Source organism: Spea bombifrons, chromosome 6 (assembly GCF_027358695.1).
Source record: "Spea bombifrons isolate aSpeBom1 chromosome 6, aSpeBom1.2.pri, whole genome shotgun sequence".
NCBI lineage: Eukaryota > Metazoa > Chordata > Amphibia > Anura > Pelobatidae > Spea > Spea bombifrons.
The window spans coordinates 4,575,226-4,591,782 of NC_071092.1; the positions used below are offsets into that span (position 1 = coordinate 4,575,226).

Consider the following 16,557-nt stretch of genomic DNA (forward strand, 5'->3'; position numbering starts at 1 on the left):
GTTACAAATAAAATAATAATAACACTAATAATAATAATAATAATAACAATAAATAATAATTATAAAAAAAAATATTCAAAGCAATATTAAAAATATATATATGATTAATAGAATTAAAATGCTCCACTGGAAAATAATTATAAAAATAAAAGGGAGGATTATTTTTTTTTATTTTTTTTTTTAACATTTTCAGTGCCAGGGGTATGCAGGCATAGTACTCCAATGAACAAAGGGTTAAAAAGCTGTTAACAAAAAAATACGGGAAAAAATGGGGGGAAAAAAAGAAACGGAGCATTAATTTTATGTAACATAATGCCTTAATATGCAGTTTATCTTGACTTTTTCACATGATTTGTCCTGTCATTTGCATAGCAAGCTCTCTTTCCTAATTTCACAGTCATTACGCTCTGATGTCCCTCCTTCTTAGCATCACTAATTTTGATTAACTAAAAATGGTTCTTGAAGGTCAGATACAATGTAACGACAGATTCCTCCACATTGTCGTATGTAACACATTTTTTCTTATCTTTTATTTTTTTTTTTACGCCTAGAGAGCGGGTTTCAAACGGGAATTCTCTCCCTCTGTGTTTATTGGGATAAAGTCACTGCAACAACTGGGGGGGGGATAAAAATAGTAATTTGGATCATTCCCCCCCACCCCCCAAAAAAGCCTCTACTAATCTTAACCCTTTCATGGCTGCACACCCCCTGTTTAGCTGGCAGGTGTCCCCACAAGCTGTTACGCAGTAGCAGGTCCCCTCTGTATGTTCCGGTGCAAAAACCCAGATGTTTGGTTCAAAAGTATCCACAAATCCTGATCATCAAATGCAAAGAGTAATCCCATTACAGCGTTGCTTCAAACACGAACAAAATCCAATTCTTCAGCGCAGACAGAATTCTGTTACAAATGTACTTTTTGTCCGACTTCTAAAACGACCATTTCCGCAGATTTAAATATACAAAACAGCAAAAATATACCATAAAAAGGCTTATTTTTTTTATAAGTCTTTGACACTTAACTACTGAAGTCTCAGGTTTAAGTACTGAAGCAAGTCTCAAACCATAATTCAGTATATATATATATATATATATATATATATATATATATATATATATATTTGTGTTCATTTATTGTGAAAGTTTACATGAAAACAATATTTTATTTATAGTCCGGTTTCTCAAGTTTGAGGAAATTACACGTTGCATGTAAATACAAAAAAAAAGGTTTAAATTGTATTTTTTTGGTGTTTTTTTCCCATTGCTTTGGTAAAATACTAGGGTAAGTAAGCACACAGGCGCATGCACATGGCATAGCACAAAGAATTGTCAAGAAGGATACAAAGCTCAGAAATGAAGAATTAGTGAGTAACGGAGGTAACCGTGTGAGTGCCAGACGCGAGATCGGCGAATTACAAAGCTGTGCTTTTTTTTTTTTAAGGTAAGATGACGGCAAATGGTCCCAGATTCACCGGCTGACCCAAAGTAAATAAGAGTCCGGCGGTGCCGGGACCCTGCCGATCTACCTTCATCCCCTAAACATTGTGGGGATCCCCTGAGTCATTGATGCTGCTTACTCAGCCCCATTTATTGTCAGGATTTGAACCAGATGGGGTCTGGTGACGCGATACTTGAAGTAGTTTGAGCCTCGGTTCTTCCACTCCCCGATTCCCTAACTCCATTTTTCCTGGTATTGAAAGGAATGGAAGGGTAGGTTGTACCGACGACGTCGCCATAATAGCCAGAGCGTTATTACCCATTACTACCGAGGTCATTAGCGGCAAGAGTGATTGTAGCGCTCTTAACCTATTGATCACGCTAACCCGCGCTGAACGCCTGGACACCCGTCTGAAAGCAGACCACGGAGAGTACTTTACTGCGAAGAAATATAGCCGCGCGTCGCAAAATTACACTTTGATTCATAAAATCCAACCAGTGGTTTAAATCAATAGTATTTAAAAAAGTCATGGAAGTTCTTAACTGCAGCCCTCCGGTATTTATCACCCCTTTTCGGGATGTTTTCCGTCAAAACAGAGAAAATATTGAAGAAAAAAAAGAAAAACAGGGAAATTCTACTTTAGGTTCCGTGTAGGATTTTTCTCTCCAAACCCTGTGCTTGCCTTAATGATTTTTTAAAAGGGGGTTTATTTATTCGTCGCATTTGCCATCAAGATTCCTGCCTTTTCGGATAATTGCGCAATTAATTTAATTGTGAAATTGCGAGCAGCGCTACATTTTAAGTGGAATTATTTTTTTTTTTTTGATAAATTCACTAATTTCTACACTTTCAGCTGTATGTCCTCTGCAGATATAGGTATGGAAAATAATGAAGTAAATTAATTATAATATTATATTGCATTAGCAGGTGGATGTGAGAAGGTAAATTTGTCTCAAGGAGCTTGCGATCTAAAATGTATATTCTTACATAGAATAAACATTAAGACTGCGATTTCCTTGTATGCAGTATGGAGAATAAATACTTAATTTTCTCTGCCTCTGAGGTCTTGGCTATGATTGTTTCAGGAACGGCCCCTGTTATAAGGATGCATTTATATGTATTACTATATAGTCCATGAACGTGTGCATTTACGCCATTGTGGATACATTAGACGTGGGGGTGTTAACTCAGCATGCGCAGGAATTTCGTGATCTCACCGCGCATACACATAGCCACAGAAATCTAGCGTAAGAACATACAGCGTCGTACATTCGATTGAACCCAATGGGCGTCCAAAGACGTAGAAGGCAGGACAAAAAAAAAGACCAAGACTGTGTTAACACGGTCGCCTTCCCCACCTTAACTTTTCATAGACACGGTTGACCACGCAGCAAATGAGAAGTTAAAACAAAATCTAACACAATATAATAAGTTTACAAATATCCACAAAAAAACGGGGTGATCACCATGACCCAAGGGGTCAACTATTTCCCCCATTTTGGAATTCAGGGTCGAGCGTAGAATTAGGGACATCAACACTGCAAGCTCCTTCGAAGTAAGAGTCCCTTTCTGGTGCTCAGATGGTTAAGTGGATATCGTACAAAAAAAAAGATATTAAAAAAGGGTAAAATTTAGAAATACGTATTATTTACCCTCAGCTAATGAATTGCTTGAGGGTGACACGGGGTGAGTTGGTGGTAGCTGCCTGGAGAAGAAGACAAGGACGACCAAATACGCGCGGAAAAAAAAAAAAGGAAAAAAAATGAATCGCGAAGCTGCGATTTTCACCTTGGAAAAATGAAACATTACGGCCGGCGTTTCAGTGCGAGCAATTGTTCTGCTCTGCCAAAACCTGACAAAATTGTTTGCAATTATATCACAGATACGAGGAAGAAGTCATTTGAGCATGGAGTCACCGGGAACAAGTCATGCTGTTAGCAGGCATCCCGATTCAAATCCGCTCATTTATTTTAATATTATAATGGACTTTTACATTTTTTATTTTTTTATCTTTTTTTTTTTGTCGTCTCCTCTCCTTCTCCCACTTCTCCCAACCCTTTCGCCAGCCTACAAGGAGAGATTCATTAATGTAAATTATGAAACTGCCTGTAAGACATCTTCCGCGATCCTGCAAAGCCCTTTTTATGTAAATAAAAACTGTTCTCATTTACAGAAGCGGGATTTGATAGGAGTCTGGGAGGCAGAAACAATCAGGTTAGCATCAGATTGAATTGTGTTGTCTCCCCGTATGGTTCATGGGGGGTGACGGGCGTTCCGATCTTATCTCTTAATTCTTATTCACGCCAGGAACTCGTCTACCTGTCAGGTTAATTGCTTCAGCTACAATAAATAACCATCTTTTTTTTTTTTTTCCCCCCTTCAAAATTGGAAGGTTTGCTATAATGAAACCTCATTAACATTTAACAGAGAAAGACTCCAATGAAACAATCCCTTCTTTAGTTAATTATTACTTGGAATCCATCAATGGTAAAAGTTATCATTAACAAAAAAAATCTATTAACATCGATTTTTACGGGTGTTTCACATACGCTTAAATGAAAAAAATATTTACCGGACATTAACGAACGCCATTTTTTTTTTTAAACTAAGAACAATATATATATATTTAAATATATAATATATATACAAAAACAGCAACTGCAATAAATTGGGTCTATTCACACCTTTTTTTGAGCTCCTGGGAGATTCTTTGGAGAATATCAATTTAATCAAAGCCAGCAAATCTAACATGACCCTATAAATTAACTTTTGCCCCAGCTTTGGGGCCTCGGGATCAACGGCGGATCAATTAGGAGCCCTAATGGTGGAATTCCTACAATTATTATTTTTTATTTTTATTTTTTTAAATATAAAATTGCATTCGATTCTTGCATTGGATTAGAGCCGTGTGGCTTTCTCTCACCTATTCCAGACACCTTTCATCAATATATTCAATATATCACAGGCCGGTAACAAAGTGCAAATTAGATTCTAATGAGGAAACGTCAGTAGGTCCTTTGACAATCTCGCCATTCACTGATTCAGCCTTAATGAAGACACTCCAGCCAGCAACCTCTGACTGTGTTAAAGGTCGAAACACGTTTTTAAAGAAAAAAAACACCTAGAAAAATCAGGGCAAATAGAAAGATGCCATAGAAACCTTTTTTGTCCGGGCAATTAAGAGTAATTCTACAAAGAGGCATCTTCTAGACTAACGAAAACCTAGAAGAACATAAAAGAAACAGCTGCTATGGGTTAAATAAAAAAAATATAGAGAGATTTTTTATGTTTTCTATCTTTTCTCATTCTGTTTTGTAAAGACATGAAACAGAATTCAAAAACACTTAACGGGGTGGGTTGCAAAAGAGATACCCCCCCCCCGTAACAGGCTCTTGAGAAATCACAAGTGATGACCTATCTGACGTTGTTGGTTTATTCAGTTCTTCTGCTCAGCGATATTTCGGATGCCCGAGAGGAACTAAGAGTAGTCGAGAAGAACATCCCGAAAAGTCTCCCCTAATCAATGCGAGCTTAAATCTCTCTGGTTACATTGTGACAACTACATTCGCCGTTCAATATTCATTGAGTCGGTGGCTTCCACTGCACTTGTTATCCACGGGAATCAAACGCATGAATGGACAATTCGAGTGCATGAAACGTGGGCACCGGGGAGGTTAAAGACAGGCTACATGGGATCAAAACACCCGAGACCCCTTTAAAATGTCCATGTCTTTCCTGTTCCTCCTGCTAGGAAAAAAATATTAACAAATGCAAAAAAAATAATAATAAAATAAAAGAAATCATTCGGTTAAAACAAAACAAAAAAAAAGGGCTATAAAAAAAAATGTAATTGAGGTCGGAGCTAGAGAAAGAAAGCACATTTCCAGTAACCCAGGTCTGCACTCTGTAAAACAAACAAACTCGCTGAAGGCGGCCAAGTCTTTCACCAAACAAAAACAAATTTAACTGATGGTGTCAGGAATTTCCCACAATCTCGCTGTGCAGGTGCGGTGCGTATTCCCCTCCGCTGAGCTTCTATTTATTTTCCCAAACCAGAGAGAAATCAATAACTCTCAATGCATAACAGAACATTTGTTACAGATTAAGACATATTAATGGAACCTACTTAAAACAAACAAAACGGAACGTGCAAAATGTTTCATCAGTCGGAGAGCAGACATCAGACTTAACCTCGTCCTGGGCACGTCTTGGGAAGCTTGTGTGCTAACCACACAAACGTCCAGAAAGCCACGTTTTCTAAGCTCCTCTGACTCCTTCCAAACCTACAGACAAAACCTAGACAATAGCAGCATGTACTGATTAACTGGCCCCTGGCCTCGTGACAGTTATTTGCTATTTTTTGTTCTTTATCGTTGCTTTTTTTGGGGTGGGGGGGATGAGGGTTGTTTTGGAGGAACCTTCTGTTTCAGTTGTGATACCCAATGTATCTCGCTGCTCCGTGGCGAGCTGACCGTTCGCTCAACTTTTATATGATGCCGGAAAAAGGGTGGCAAGATCGTAACACATGAAAAACCAAAATTATTCCGAGGCCAAAACAGGAGCCATGACATGAAAGCTCAGAGAGCGGCACGGAATTCCAGAGCACGGAGGCTCTATTGGCTTTTACATTAAGTCGCAATTACGTATCGGAGAACGCGTCTCTTTTATTGATTACCTGTTTAATTATTCACGAAAACTTAACATACATATTATATATATATTACTGCTGGCACGCAAAGGGTAAACAAATCTTTTTAGAAAATATTTTCATTTTAACCCAAGAAAGGGAGCATTTTAACTTTAACCCTGTGATAACTATGCAGCTCTGTCTTGAGACTTAGATAATTTGGAATTAACCCAAAGGGAAACCATTCAACGGTACACGATTTCAAGTCACCCCCCCCCCATGCTTTCTAGAACAGAGAAGGTTAAGGAATTTCTTGAAGCCAAAAGAGTTCTAAAACAATATTCTAAAATAATGTATTCTGTGGGCACTGTTAAAACACGTCGGCAGCAACTGCTTAATAAAATGGAAAAAACAAGTAAGATGTTTAAAATTCCAAAGTTAGATTTCAGAAAACAAACAAAAACTCAAAAGAAAGCAAAAAAACAACCAGCAACATACCACAGAGCTGATTGTTTTCATTCCACGCTCCCTCTTTCTAAAAAAACAGAAATGGATCCCCGTTTCCATGACGGCAGACACAAGTTCATGAAATTTTGTTGTTTTTGTTTTTTCCCCTCTCACTTGTTTGCCATTGGACTGGTTTGGGACATTTCTCACTCTGCTAAGCTGCACACTTACTGCTAAACCGAATCAAATCCAAGAGAAAGCATGCACTGCTCCAACAGAGTGCGAGCTCCTGGGATCAGGGATTTCCCCCCCTTAAGGTAGCCTTAAATCCTCAATATGTTCTTGATCATGGCAGGCATACAAGAACTGAAAGAGTTAATTCAGATGTAAGATATTTTGTGTCCAGGATATGGCCGGACTGTTTATCTTTTTTTCTCTCGATAAAAAAGTTCTCCCGTTCTGGGCATGTTAAAGACACAGCTGAGTGGGGATCTAATTCGATGGCTGAGGGACCCACATGGCGACCTAGATGAATCCCACCTTAACGTTATTCACTGGTATGAGGCTAAAACCTTGGCTACATCTCATGCTTAACCCCTTAAGGTTGGGAAACACGCCGCCTATCCTTCAAGGAGTCATAACAGCCAACACCCCCTTCCCAACCCATCTTCTGCCATCATTAATGCAAAATGCACAATGTATCAGATTACTGAAAGATACAATTACATATTCCTTAAACCCTAACAATTGGACAGCGGAAAATGTGGCAATGTATTTTGGGGATTGATTTGATATTTCTGTTCTTTATTTGCTCCAACAAACTATAGAGAGAAACAATGAAACCTCCTTATTTCTGTGGGTTTTCTGGAGTCTGTAGGGACAATCTGAGAGTTTATCCGGAACACAGTAACATTTTAAACACTTTTCCCTTTTAACAAGGCATTGATATAAACCAACCATAAGTCCCTCCATAAAAGTCGTTGGTATTCTCTGGCTGTTGTATGCGGCATTACTTACGATAATCTAGGCTATATCAGAAGGGGATATAGATTACCCAAAATCTCTACATTCAGGGCAGTAGATAAATGCACTGGGAGGCAAGCAGATTTACTCCGAGCTACCAGAAGGTGTCAAACAGCCATCTAGGGGTATGCGAGCTCAACCGTCATCCATCAAAGTAGCTCGATTGGGGAAAAAGCTTAAAAAACGTTGTCTATTCCCATAATGTGGGCAGCTACAAGGCATCTCATTTCTGTCCACTTTCTCCATTATTGCTAAATGTCAGGTGCTGGAATTCTGCCATTTAACAGGACAATACCCGAGTATCTGGCTCTCCCAAGAAGCCAAATGTTCCACGAATGAATGATAAATCAACTTTGATTACAAAGTGTCGGAGCAATCAGCTCTCAGTTTGGCTCTATAGCTGACAATCTATTTATCTGACAATCCCATCGCTCTCACCCTTCAGGACAGCAGCATGGAACACAAACCATGGAGTTTATTATCCATTAAAGGAAAAAAAAAACAACTTCTAATAGGGTATTTATTTCAGGAAAACAATCACAATCTATTCTATTTACAAGGTGCATGTACCCGCAGCCACATAAGCCATCCCAAGCACTCCAGCTGCGCAGGATTAACAATGTATTTATCCTGAGCTGTCGGACAGAGTAATGGGAGCCGCAGACCCCAACACTTGGAGTGGAAGAAGTTGACCTTCTCTGACTGCAGATTTAAATTAACCCTTCCCCCTTCAATGCCATTTGATAAACTATGTTTTTTTTTTATCTCGGTGAGGAATGGATAAGCAAATGTGCCTCTCTGCATTCAATAAATGGGAAAAGTCAAAATAAAAAGGGAAAAATACAAAACGTATAGGATACTTTTTACCGAGTTATTTCTTTACCACGTTGCTTACTTTTTGTGTTGATTTCCTTGTTACATTTTGGAAACATCTGTAACTAAAGTTGGCTGCTTACTACGCGCTTAACATCTGAAGCCCCCCTCCAAACCTTCTCCCAAGATTTGGGGGAGCAAACCCCCCCTCCGAACCTTTTCCATGTAAGTTGGCGACGCAAACCCCCCTTTCGAAGCTTTCCCGTGTAATTTAAGGGAACAACCCCCCACCCTCTGAAACCTTTCCATTGTAAATTTGGGGGAACAAATTCTTATGTTTACGAGAAGCTTCATCGGAAGATGTATCCAGAAAGACATGGTAAGTCTACAGGATTCTACTGGCAGATACAAGTGGAAAAGTGATACCCAGAGGTTACGGGGTTAACAGTATAAAAAGAAGGGTATTACATGCTCTCAGCTGTTAACTTACCTCCCACTTTCTAGGAGTTCCCTCCCTCCATCAAAAGAACTCCTCTTACAAGCAGTGAAATGGTGCTGGGCTGACACTTAGAATTATTTCCATTTAGATCTGGTTACAAAAGATTTGACCGCCACTACTCCACGCCAGAGTCAGTCACTTCCTTTACGTCACACCACACAACAAAAAGAAAAAAAAAATCGACAAGCGGGCGCAAGAAAGGCTTTTAACACAAAGTGGGAATTAGCCGTGCTCCCTCTGCCAAGTACAAGTAGCGAGAGGACAAAAGGGAGAGGGGAAAAAAAGCACGAAAAACAAAAAAAAAGGAAAGGAAACAAAAAGGAGAAAAAAAAAAATCGAGATCGATCCTCATTAAACGTCTCTGCCATTCATCACTCCGTCTTACGACACCGCTGCTTTTTTTGAAACTGACAAACGAGAAATCACACATGGAACTAAACTGCACGAGAAGACATTGACCACGCCGCGGTGTAACATGATTACAGCAGCTCGGCGAAATTAAAAGCCCTGCATCCAACTGCCAAGGAATTGCCTTTTTGGGTTTTTTTTGTAAAAAAAAAAAAAATATCTATTTGTAACACATGCAAAAGTATTCAAAACAAAAAACGCTACGACACAGATCGACGGAGACCAAACCTGTTAGAGAATTCACTAAACATTCCCCCCACCACCACCCCGATCGCTATATTGTTGCGTTCGACTTTTCTCCGTAAAACTTCAAAAGAACTTGGTAAACAAAGATCGGCGAGAGAACAAACCGGAGAAAGCCTCGGCGTTCCTTTCCGAAATACAATAACGAAAACCGGGCAAGTTTCACGCGAGAAAACAAAAAAAAAAAAAAAACAAAAACAAACCAAAAAAAAAAAAACAACAAAAAACCCTAAAGAAAATCAATGCTATATTGACAAACCTGACATACTCCATTTAAACAGCCACGGGATAGAAGAGACGGGCCAGGCAGGATTAAGCGTGGTGGTAGGAGCCTCGGTATTCTCAGGTTGAAGACAGATTGCATGCGTAAAGGGTACTCCTGTGCCGAGAAGATGCAAAAAGCCACCCTAACGACCACGCCTTTCTCAGCCAATCATAACCAGCCTCTAAATATAATCACTTGAAACACCCGACACAATGAGCCTCCTCTTTTTACTGACGGCAGGTGAAATAATGCTTTTGTGAAAGCAAAAAAAAAAAAAAAAGAAGGGGGGGATGCATTTGCCTCCAAAGAACTCTCTGGTTAATTGCTGTTAACCCTTTGACCTGACCATACATGTGGCAGCTTTGTGAGATGAATGACAAACAGGGGATATTTATCCTTAATCAAACAGCCCCCCCCCCCCGGAGAACACATTTTGGGGAGGGAGGGTAATATAGGGCGACGGACTGAAAATAAACATTTTTAGAAGTTTGAGCTTCGATCGGAGGGGCGGAAAAGAGTAGAAAATAAGGAAGGACAGCGAGGCTCTCAGCAAAATACGTAAATATTTACACTGGCTTTTTTTTATTTTTTAGAACATTCAATATAAACAAATACAGTAAACAAAAACAAGTTAACCGGTTACTCACCGTAACCCTGGGCTCTCTGAGCACTGACGGCAAGCGGTTTAACACGCCGTGACTCCGGCATGCATAGAGTTAACGAGTACTAAAGCTCAGCAGGACTAGAGTAGTAACAATGTTTAACTTTTCAAAAGCTGAATTCTTTTTTTTTAATCTTTTCTTTCTTTTTTTTTTTTGTTCTCTCTCTCCCCTGCCCCCCCCCCCCCCCGGGATACCAGCTCAGTGCCAGAGTTTGGAATCTTAACCGAAACAAGCAAACAATCTTTGAACCGCTTCCCTTCCACCAACCTGAAGTTCTGTTTTCTGTTTATTTGTTTACTTGCGGTTGCTGACGAAAACAAGCAACAAAAGCATTGTCAACATGTGTCTGCAGCGAAACTTGTTCTCCCATATGCCTTTCCTGTTAGGGTTTTGCTGTATACAAAACAAATCCATATTGTTTGTGTCCATCTGCTGTGCTGTTATCTGTTCTGTTTTCACGACTGTCTGCAACAGATAACCTTCCAGACAGGCGTTCTACTCCCATGGACCATATTTTATCTATTTTTTTCTCATTATTCTTATTTTTTTTGTTTAATTTGAGGGTGAATTGCGTGTTTAACCCCTTCCTTTCCCAAAGCGGACAGGTTAAACCTGCTCCCGTACTCACACTACATGTGTTACTGTATAAGTGGGTAATGACTCCCTAGCAGTCAAGGGGTTAATAATGGCTCTGATGAAGCCATATTTTATTTTATTATTTTATACGATAAAAAAAAAAAAACAAGGAGTTCTGATGCCAAATGAAATAAAGCAGAGATTGCGGTCCTGCTTAAAGTGCTTTTGTGTCAGATGAATTTATTAATGAGATTTTCTTCCAGGTTACAAACTGTGTCCCCTTCCCCCGCCCGGCAGCATATCCCTATGAATATTTATTAGGAGGAAAAAAATGCTTTCTGGTTAGCAAAAAAAAAAAACTCCGAAATGAATGCCCAACACATTGGCTATTTTTTAATGTCTGGTACTTGAGGGGTTAATAGAGGCTATCTAGAAAAGGTAAGGAAATAGTAGCAGTAACAGCTTCTCGAAATCCAGAAAATACAGGATTGCAACTTTTTATTTTTAATTTTTTACAGTTTTTTGTTATTCCTTGTGTTGGAATCTGAAGAAAACGTAACCTAAAATATTCCTGAAAGGATATTGTCTGGCCGCTATACGTTAGCTATACGGTCAGTGGATGCACTACTGTTCAAAAGTTTGGGGTCACTGAGCTGGTGTTATGGAAAACAAAGACATTTCTGGCTGTAACATAATTACAAAAAGGGGCTTCTAACCATCAATTAGCCTTTTAAACTTAAACTTGGATCAGCGAACACAACGTGCCATTGGAACACAGGAGTGATGGGAGTGATAAAGGGCCATTGGAACACAGGAGTGATGGGAGTAATAAAGGAGTGATGGGAGTGATAAAGGGTCTCTGTACGCCTATGAAGAAATTCCATTAAAAATTATCCAATTCCAGCTACAATAGTCATTTACAACATTAACCCCATCTGCGCTGGATTTCTCATCCATTTCATGTTATTTTCATGGACAAAATTAGATTTTCAGGAAATTTCTAAGTGACCTCAAACTTTGGAACGGTTGTGTATTCAAACCACTGTATTGGATGTCTTCACCATGTGAAATACATACATCGGGACTTGTTTAGAATGATAAATTCTGGGGAAACCAGAACTGACCGACTAAGACGAGCCGATACCTTAGGAAAGGAGGAGAATTAACTTAAAGCTACAACAATATCAAAAAGTTGCAACGTGCAAACAATGTAACAATAACTGGAAGTATAAACAGGTGCGTCGATAGGAACGCCATCACTAAGCGAGGCCTGTGACGGCAGAGTAACGGCGAGCGCACCGAATGCTAACCTGTTACTCCTCTCCATCGGGCCGCGAGTAAACGGAGATATCCCTCGATGAAATGCCTCGACCCCCACAGCTGGGCTCTAGCTCTATGTCATGCCCCATCACCGCCCCATCTGCCCAAAGACAATACTTTCTACTACGTGAACGTTTTCTGGTCCTCCTGATTGGTCCTCTCTTCGTGTCCAATAGGAAGCCTCCTTTTGCACCTACATTAAGAGAACTCCACAAACTGTTGGCATTTAATGTTTCGAGTGGCGGCTGAAGCAATATCTTGATTTGATACTACCGTGCCAAGTACGTTCCATTTGGCTTAAATGTAAGCTTTTCACCTCAAAATTTGTTTTAGATATAACAACTTTCTAGAGAAATAGATCAGGGTGACTCTCGTCCTCTCATGGCTTGGAATCAAGAAGAAGGACCAACAACTACTTTTGCAAACTTTGAAAAGCCGACTTATCACCGTAGCAACCAATAGGATGGTTCAATCACCTGGGAATTCCATTGGTTTCCATGATGACAAGACAACTTTTCCAATTTTTAAACATAACCCTGGCATGCTTTCTAAAAAAGGACACCTTCTGTAAGGTCTTGTGGGGTACCCGGAAGAGTTTGTTACCCGGTGGCTACCGCATACACGGCGGCCATACTGCAAGGATGAAAGGCCTACTGTATGAAGTGTGATAAGGAAAAACTCCAAGGAGCTGCGCTGTGATCAGAAAACAAATCCAAAAGCTACATGTCTGCTCATCCAACACCATAAAGGGCACCGCTTTCAACCAAACCAGAGACTGTCTCCCCTGTGCGATTTTCTCTTAATAACCCGCATTTATTTAATAAATAATTGGAAAGCATGGAATCTGGAAATGGGGTAACACGCGTTCTGTTAACTCTTTCCTCTCCAATCCCTTTGTAAACAGCACAGAATGTGGCTAAAGGAGATAGCAGACATTTCAGTAAGATGTCACCAAGGTCCCTCCGAGTGACCCATCCCCCCATGCAAAACATCTGCCATGGCTGATTAACATATTAATGCTTCAAGACACGGGGCGAGCACTTGGCCTAAATTAGCGCTTACCGGCTGATAAAGACCAGTATACATGCTAATTTCACCCTCTCAGAAGTGTCGCTTTGAAAGAAATGTGCATTTCGCGTACATCAGTAGCAAAGGACATGGTCCTTTGGCCTCTCTGCCAACAGTCAGGGGGGCGGAATAAAAGAAAAAAGTAAGAAAAAGGGAAACAATTCCTATTTATGGTTATTTAACGTCACACGGGAGGCGCTGGCATATCGTCCCATTTTTATTTTTTTTGTCGCGGAGTTGGGACGCTTCATAATTACAATTCTGAAACCGGGTAGAATATGATTGAATCATTAATCAGAGTCCTACTGAACAAATTAGCGCCTGGAGTTCAAACCGCCCGCCCGCCCGCCCGGTGAACGTCTCAATACACCGAGGGGCTGATCTCATACGTCTCCAAACACCGCAGAACAAAGAATTTTACCCACCTTGGATGCAGAATTTGCTCGGAATTCTATATATATTTAATAATAACCAAAAAAAAAGAATTATCTGAATTTGTTATAAAATAAAATTCCTGGTCCGTTGAGCTACAAGTTGAGTCTATTTAGAGTGTAAGCTCTTCAACACCCGACATCTGCAGATATTCCAGGCCCTCCACATCTGCTTAATTACATTGTACAACAACACGCAATCTGTTGCCGCTATATAAAGAAACGGCAACGTAATAATATCATCAATAGAAATAATAAATATAATATAAATATATTAATACTATAAATAATATCAAAATAAAGGTATGTGATAGAAAATACCTAAAATATAACATTTAAAATATATATTTTTTCCCTTTTTAACAAGGGGGTTGATAGCCAGGTGCAGAGTATTGGCCAATAATGACACCTATCGGCAGGAGGGATCGCTGGGGGGGGGCACGCGACTATTTAAATCCCCGACATTCCGCAAAGTGACTCGAAAAACCTAAACGCGGCTATATATAATGTATAAAATATACCGCACCTAATAACCAATGATTGCACTGTATCAATTAAAATAAAACTGTGCATTAGGAGCAAGTTAATGCCTTGTGAAATACGGCGGCTGGAAAGGCCATAAATCTTTTCTATTGCCTGCTCTTACACAGCTTAAGCCCGTCTCTTCTGCTGTAACTCAGAGCGGGCGGCGCAACTGTTAGACGGGGAACCTCCATCCCGCCGGGGCATCTCCCGGGGCATCTCCCAGGCTTCGTAGCTGACTATCCCTGGTAGGACAGGGTAAAGCACCTCCTCCCTTGGGGTAAATCCACTGTTCTCCAGGAGCTTCTCAATATATTTATACCCTGAGCCATTAACTGGGTTACGATGTAATCTACGTGTGAGCTGAGGTGTAGAACGGTGCTACGCTGGCCATGGGACCGTCCACGCCATCAAAAGAGACAGTTTGTGCCAAATACTATGTTTCCTGCAGACACTCTAAGAGACCGTCGATTAACAACGTAATCCCAATTCACAATCTCTGTATTACGCTGTGACTGTATATACAATGTAGCAATGAGACATAATAACTTCTCTTCTCACTTGCCGGCTATAGAACGCTACTTCTGATTCTTCCTCTTTTATTACTGTCCACTGGAATTCTCTTACATGTTAGGTTATTATATGTTTCAAGTATAGTTACAAATGTTGCAATCTTGTTTATTTCAGACGTTGCCTCTTGTTTTTGTGCCGCGGAGGTGATGTCAGACTCTGACCTGCGTTTTTCTGGCACTGTCATCAAAACTACAGCTAGTAGTGATGTCATTTGTGATGTCAACGGATCTCCAGGACTTCGACATCAACAGAACTGAGAAATGTGCCTTCCTTTTGTAATTCTGCAGTTAGGTAGGTGGCCCTGGGTGACAATGCCATTCTGACTCGAAATAATACATTTCAACTTTTCTGATATAGCTGCCGTCACAGACGCATTTATTGCTGCGTTCCAGAACTTCATGGTAAAGAATCGCCTTCCCTTCTCAAGTCAACACCTGCCCTCTTCTCATCAAGAACAGAGGGGTCCGCTGAGCAGTTCAAATCTCCATAGTAGTTACTACTTTACTACAAAGAGAAAAATACTTAAGAAAACTATTTTTTTTATGGGAAAGAAACATAAGAGTGTGCCGGCAGATCGGCCCCATTCGGCCCCCGTCTAGTCACCCGTTTCTCCTGCTGTAAAGACTCAAACCTTAATCAGTCGTTGGTCTTGTCTTAGATTCAGGAGCCGTATGTCTATCCCATGCATGTTTAATACCCTCACTGTATTACCCTCTACCACTTCTGCTGGGAGGCTGTTCCATTTATCTACCACCCTCTCCCCATGAAAGCTAATAACCAAAAAGAAAGGCCAGAAAACAAAAAATTTAAAGTGCCACCAAACTATCACCGAGCGGCAGTCAACCATTTCCTGTTCCGTATCGATATCTTTTGTTTACACGATTCTTATTTACTTTTTTTTTACTGCTTGTGGGACATTTTGTGGTTCGGCAGCCAGTCAAAACAGGATATCTTTATATCGCTGAATGTATGGCCGCCAGAGGTGCAAAAGAATTTTACGAGTTGGGTGAAGAATTTAGAAAAAAGAAAAATTAATAGGAATTATTAATAGGAAACAAAATGTAGCCAAATGACTCAATTTTTATAAATAAATAAAAAAAATCCTTGTTATGTTACAACTATGCTTTATTTCTAAACATACCCTTTTTTAACCCATTAAATATGTTCCAATACAAGAGAAACAACGTTTTAATAACCAATTAAAACCTCAACTGTGTCATCATTTTTAATCGGCCATTTTACCAACTTTGCTTTGGCGAATGGTTCTTCTGGGCACACTGGGCACTCGTGTGAACTTTAAAAAAGGTTTTTAGTAGCCAATCAAAATCAGGCAAACAAGTTTCATACTAACTCTACAAAAGAGAGGAAATGGAAGAACATTTTTTTTTCTTGTTGAAAATATTTTTTTTTAACATTTTTTAAATGAAATGTAAAATAAGATATTGGTCTTTTTACATTATTGTTATTGGAATAGTCTACTATTTTTTTTAGAATTTACTGCTTCTTGAGTAAGATTGTCATAATAACATGAGACAAAAATATTATTTTAAATACATTTATTGTTATTTTTTATTTATTTAAAACATTTATGTTCCTATATTTTAAACAGATATATATATATATACATATATATATATAACTTTGG

At 39.6% G+C, this 16,557-nt stretch overlaps 1 protein-coding gene across 8 annotated transcripts in view; it reads right to left on the reverse strand.

Moving 5' to 3' along the window:
- The window catches only part of FOXP1 (forkhead box P1), a 182,761-nt gene that overhangs the window by 53,826 nt on the left and 112,378 nt on the right, over positions 1-16,557 (reverse strand). The window contains exon 1 of one of the 8 annotated variants that reach the window (XM_053470137.1): positions 9,755-9,876. The exons of 6 other annotated variants lie outside the window; for them this stretch is intronic. In XM_053470137.1, coding sequence (XP_053326112.1) covers positions 9,755-9,859 — 105 coding nt within the window. In that variant the 5' untranslated portion in view covers positions 9,860-9,876. Of the gene's footprint in view, positions 1-8,835; positions 8,924-9,754; positions 9,877-16,557 lie in introns of those variants that run through there. One more of the 8 variants, XM_053470139.1, reaches the window with a different exon arrangement.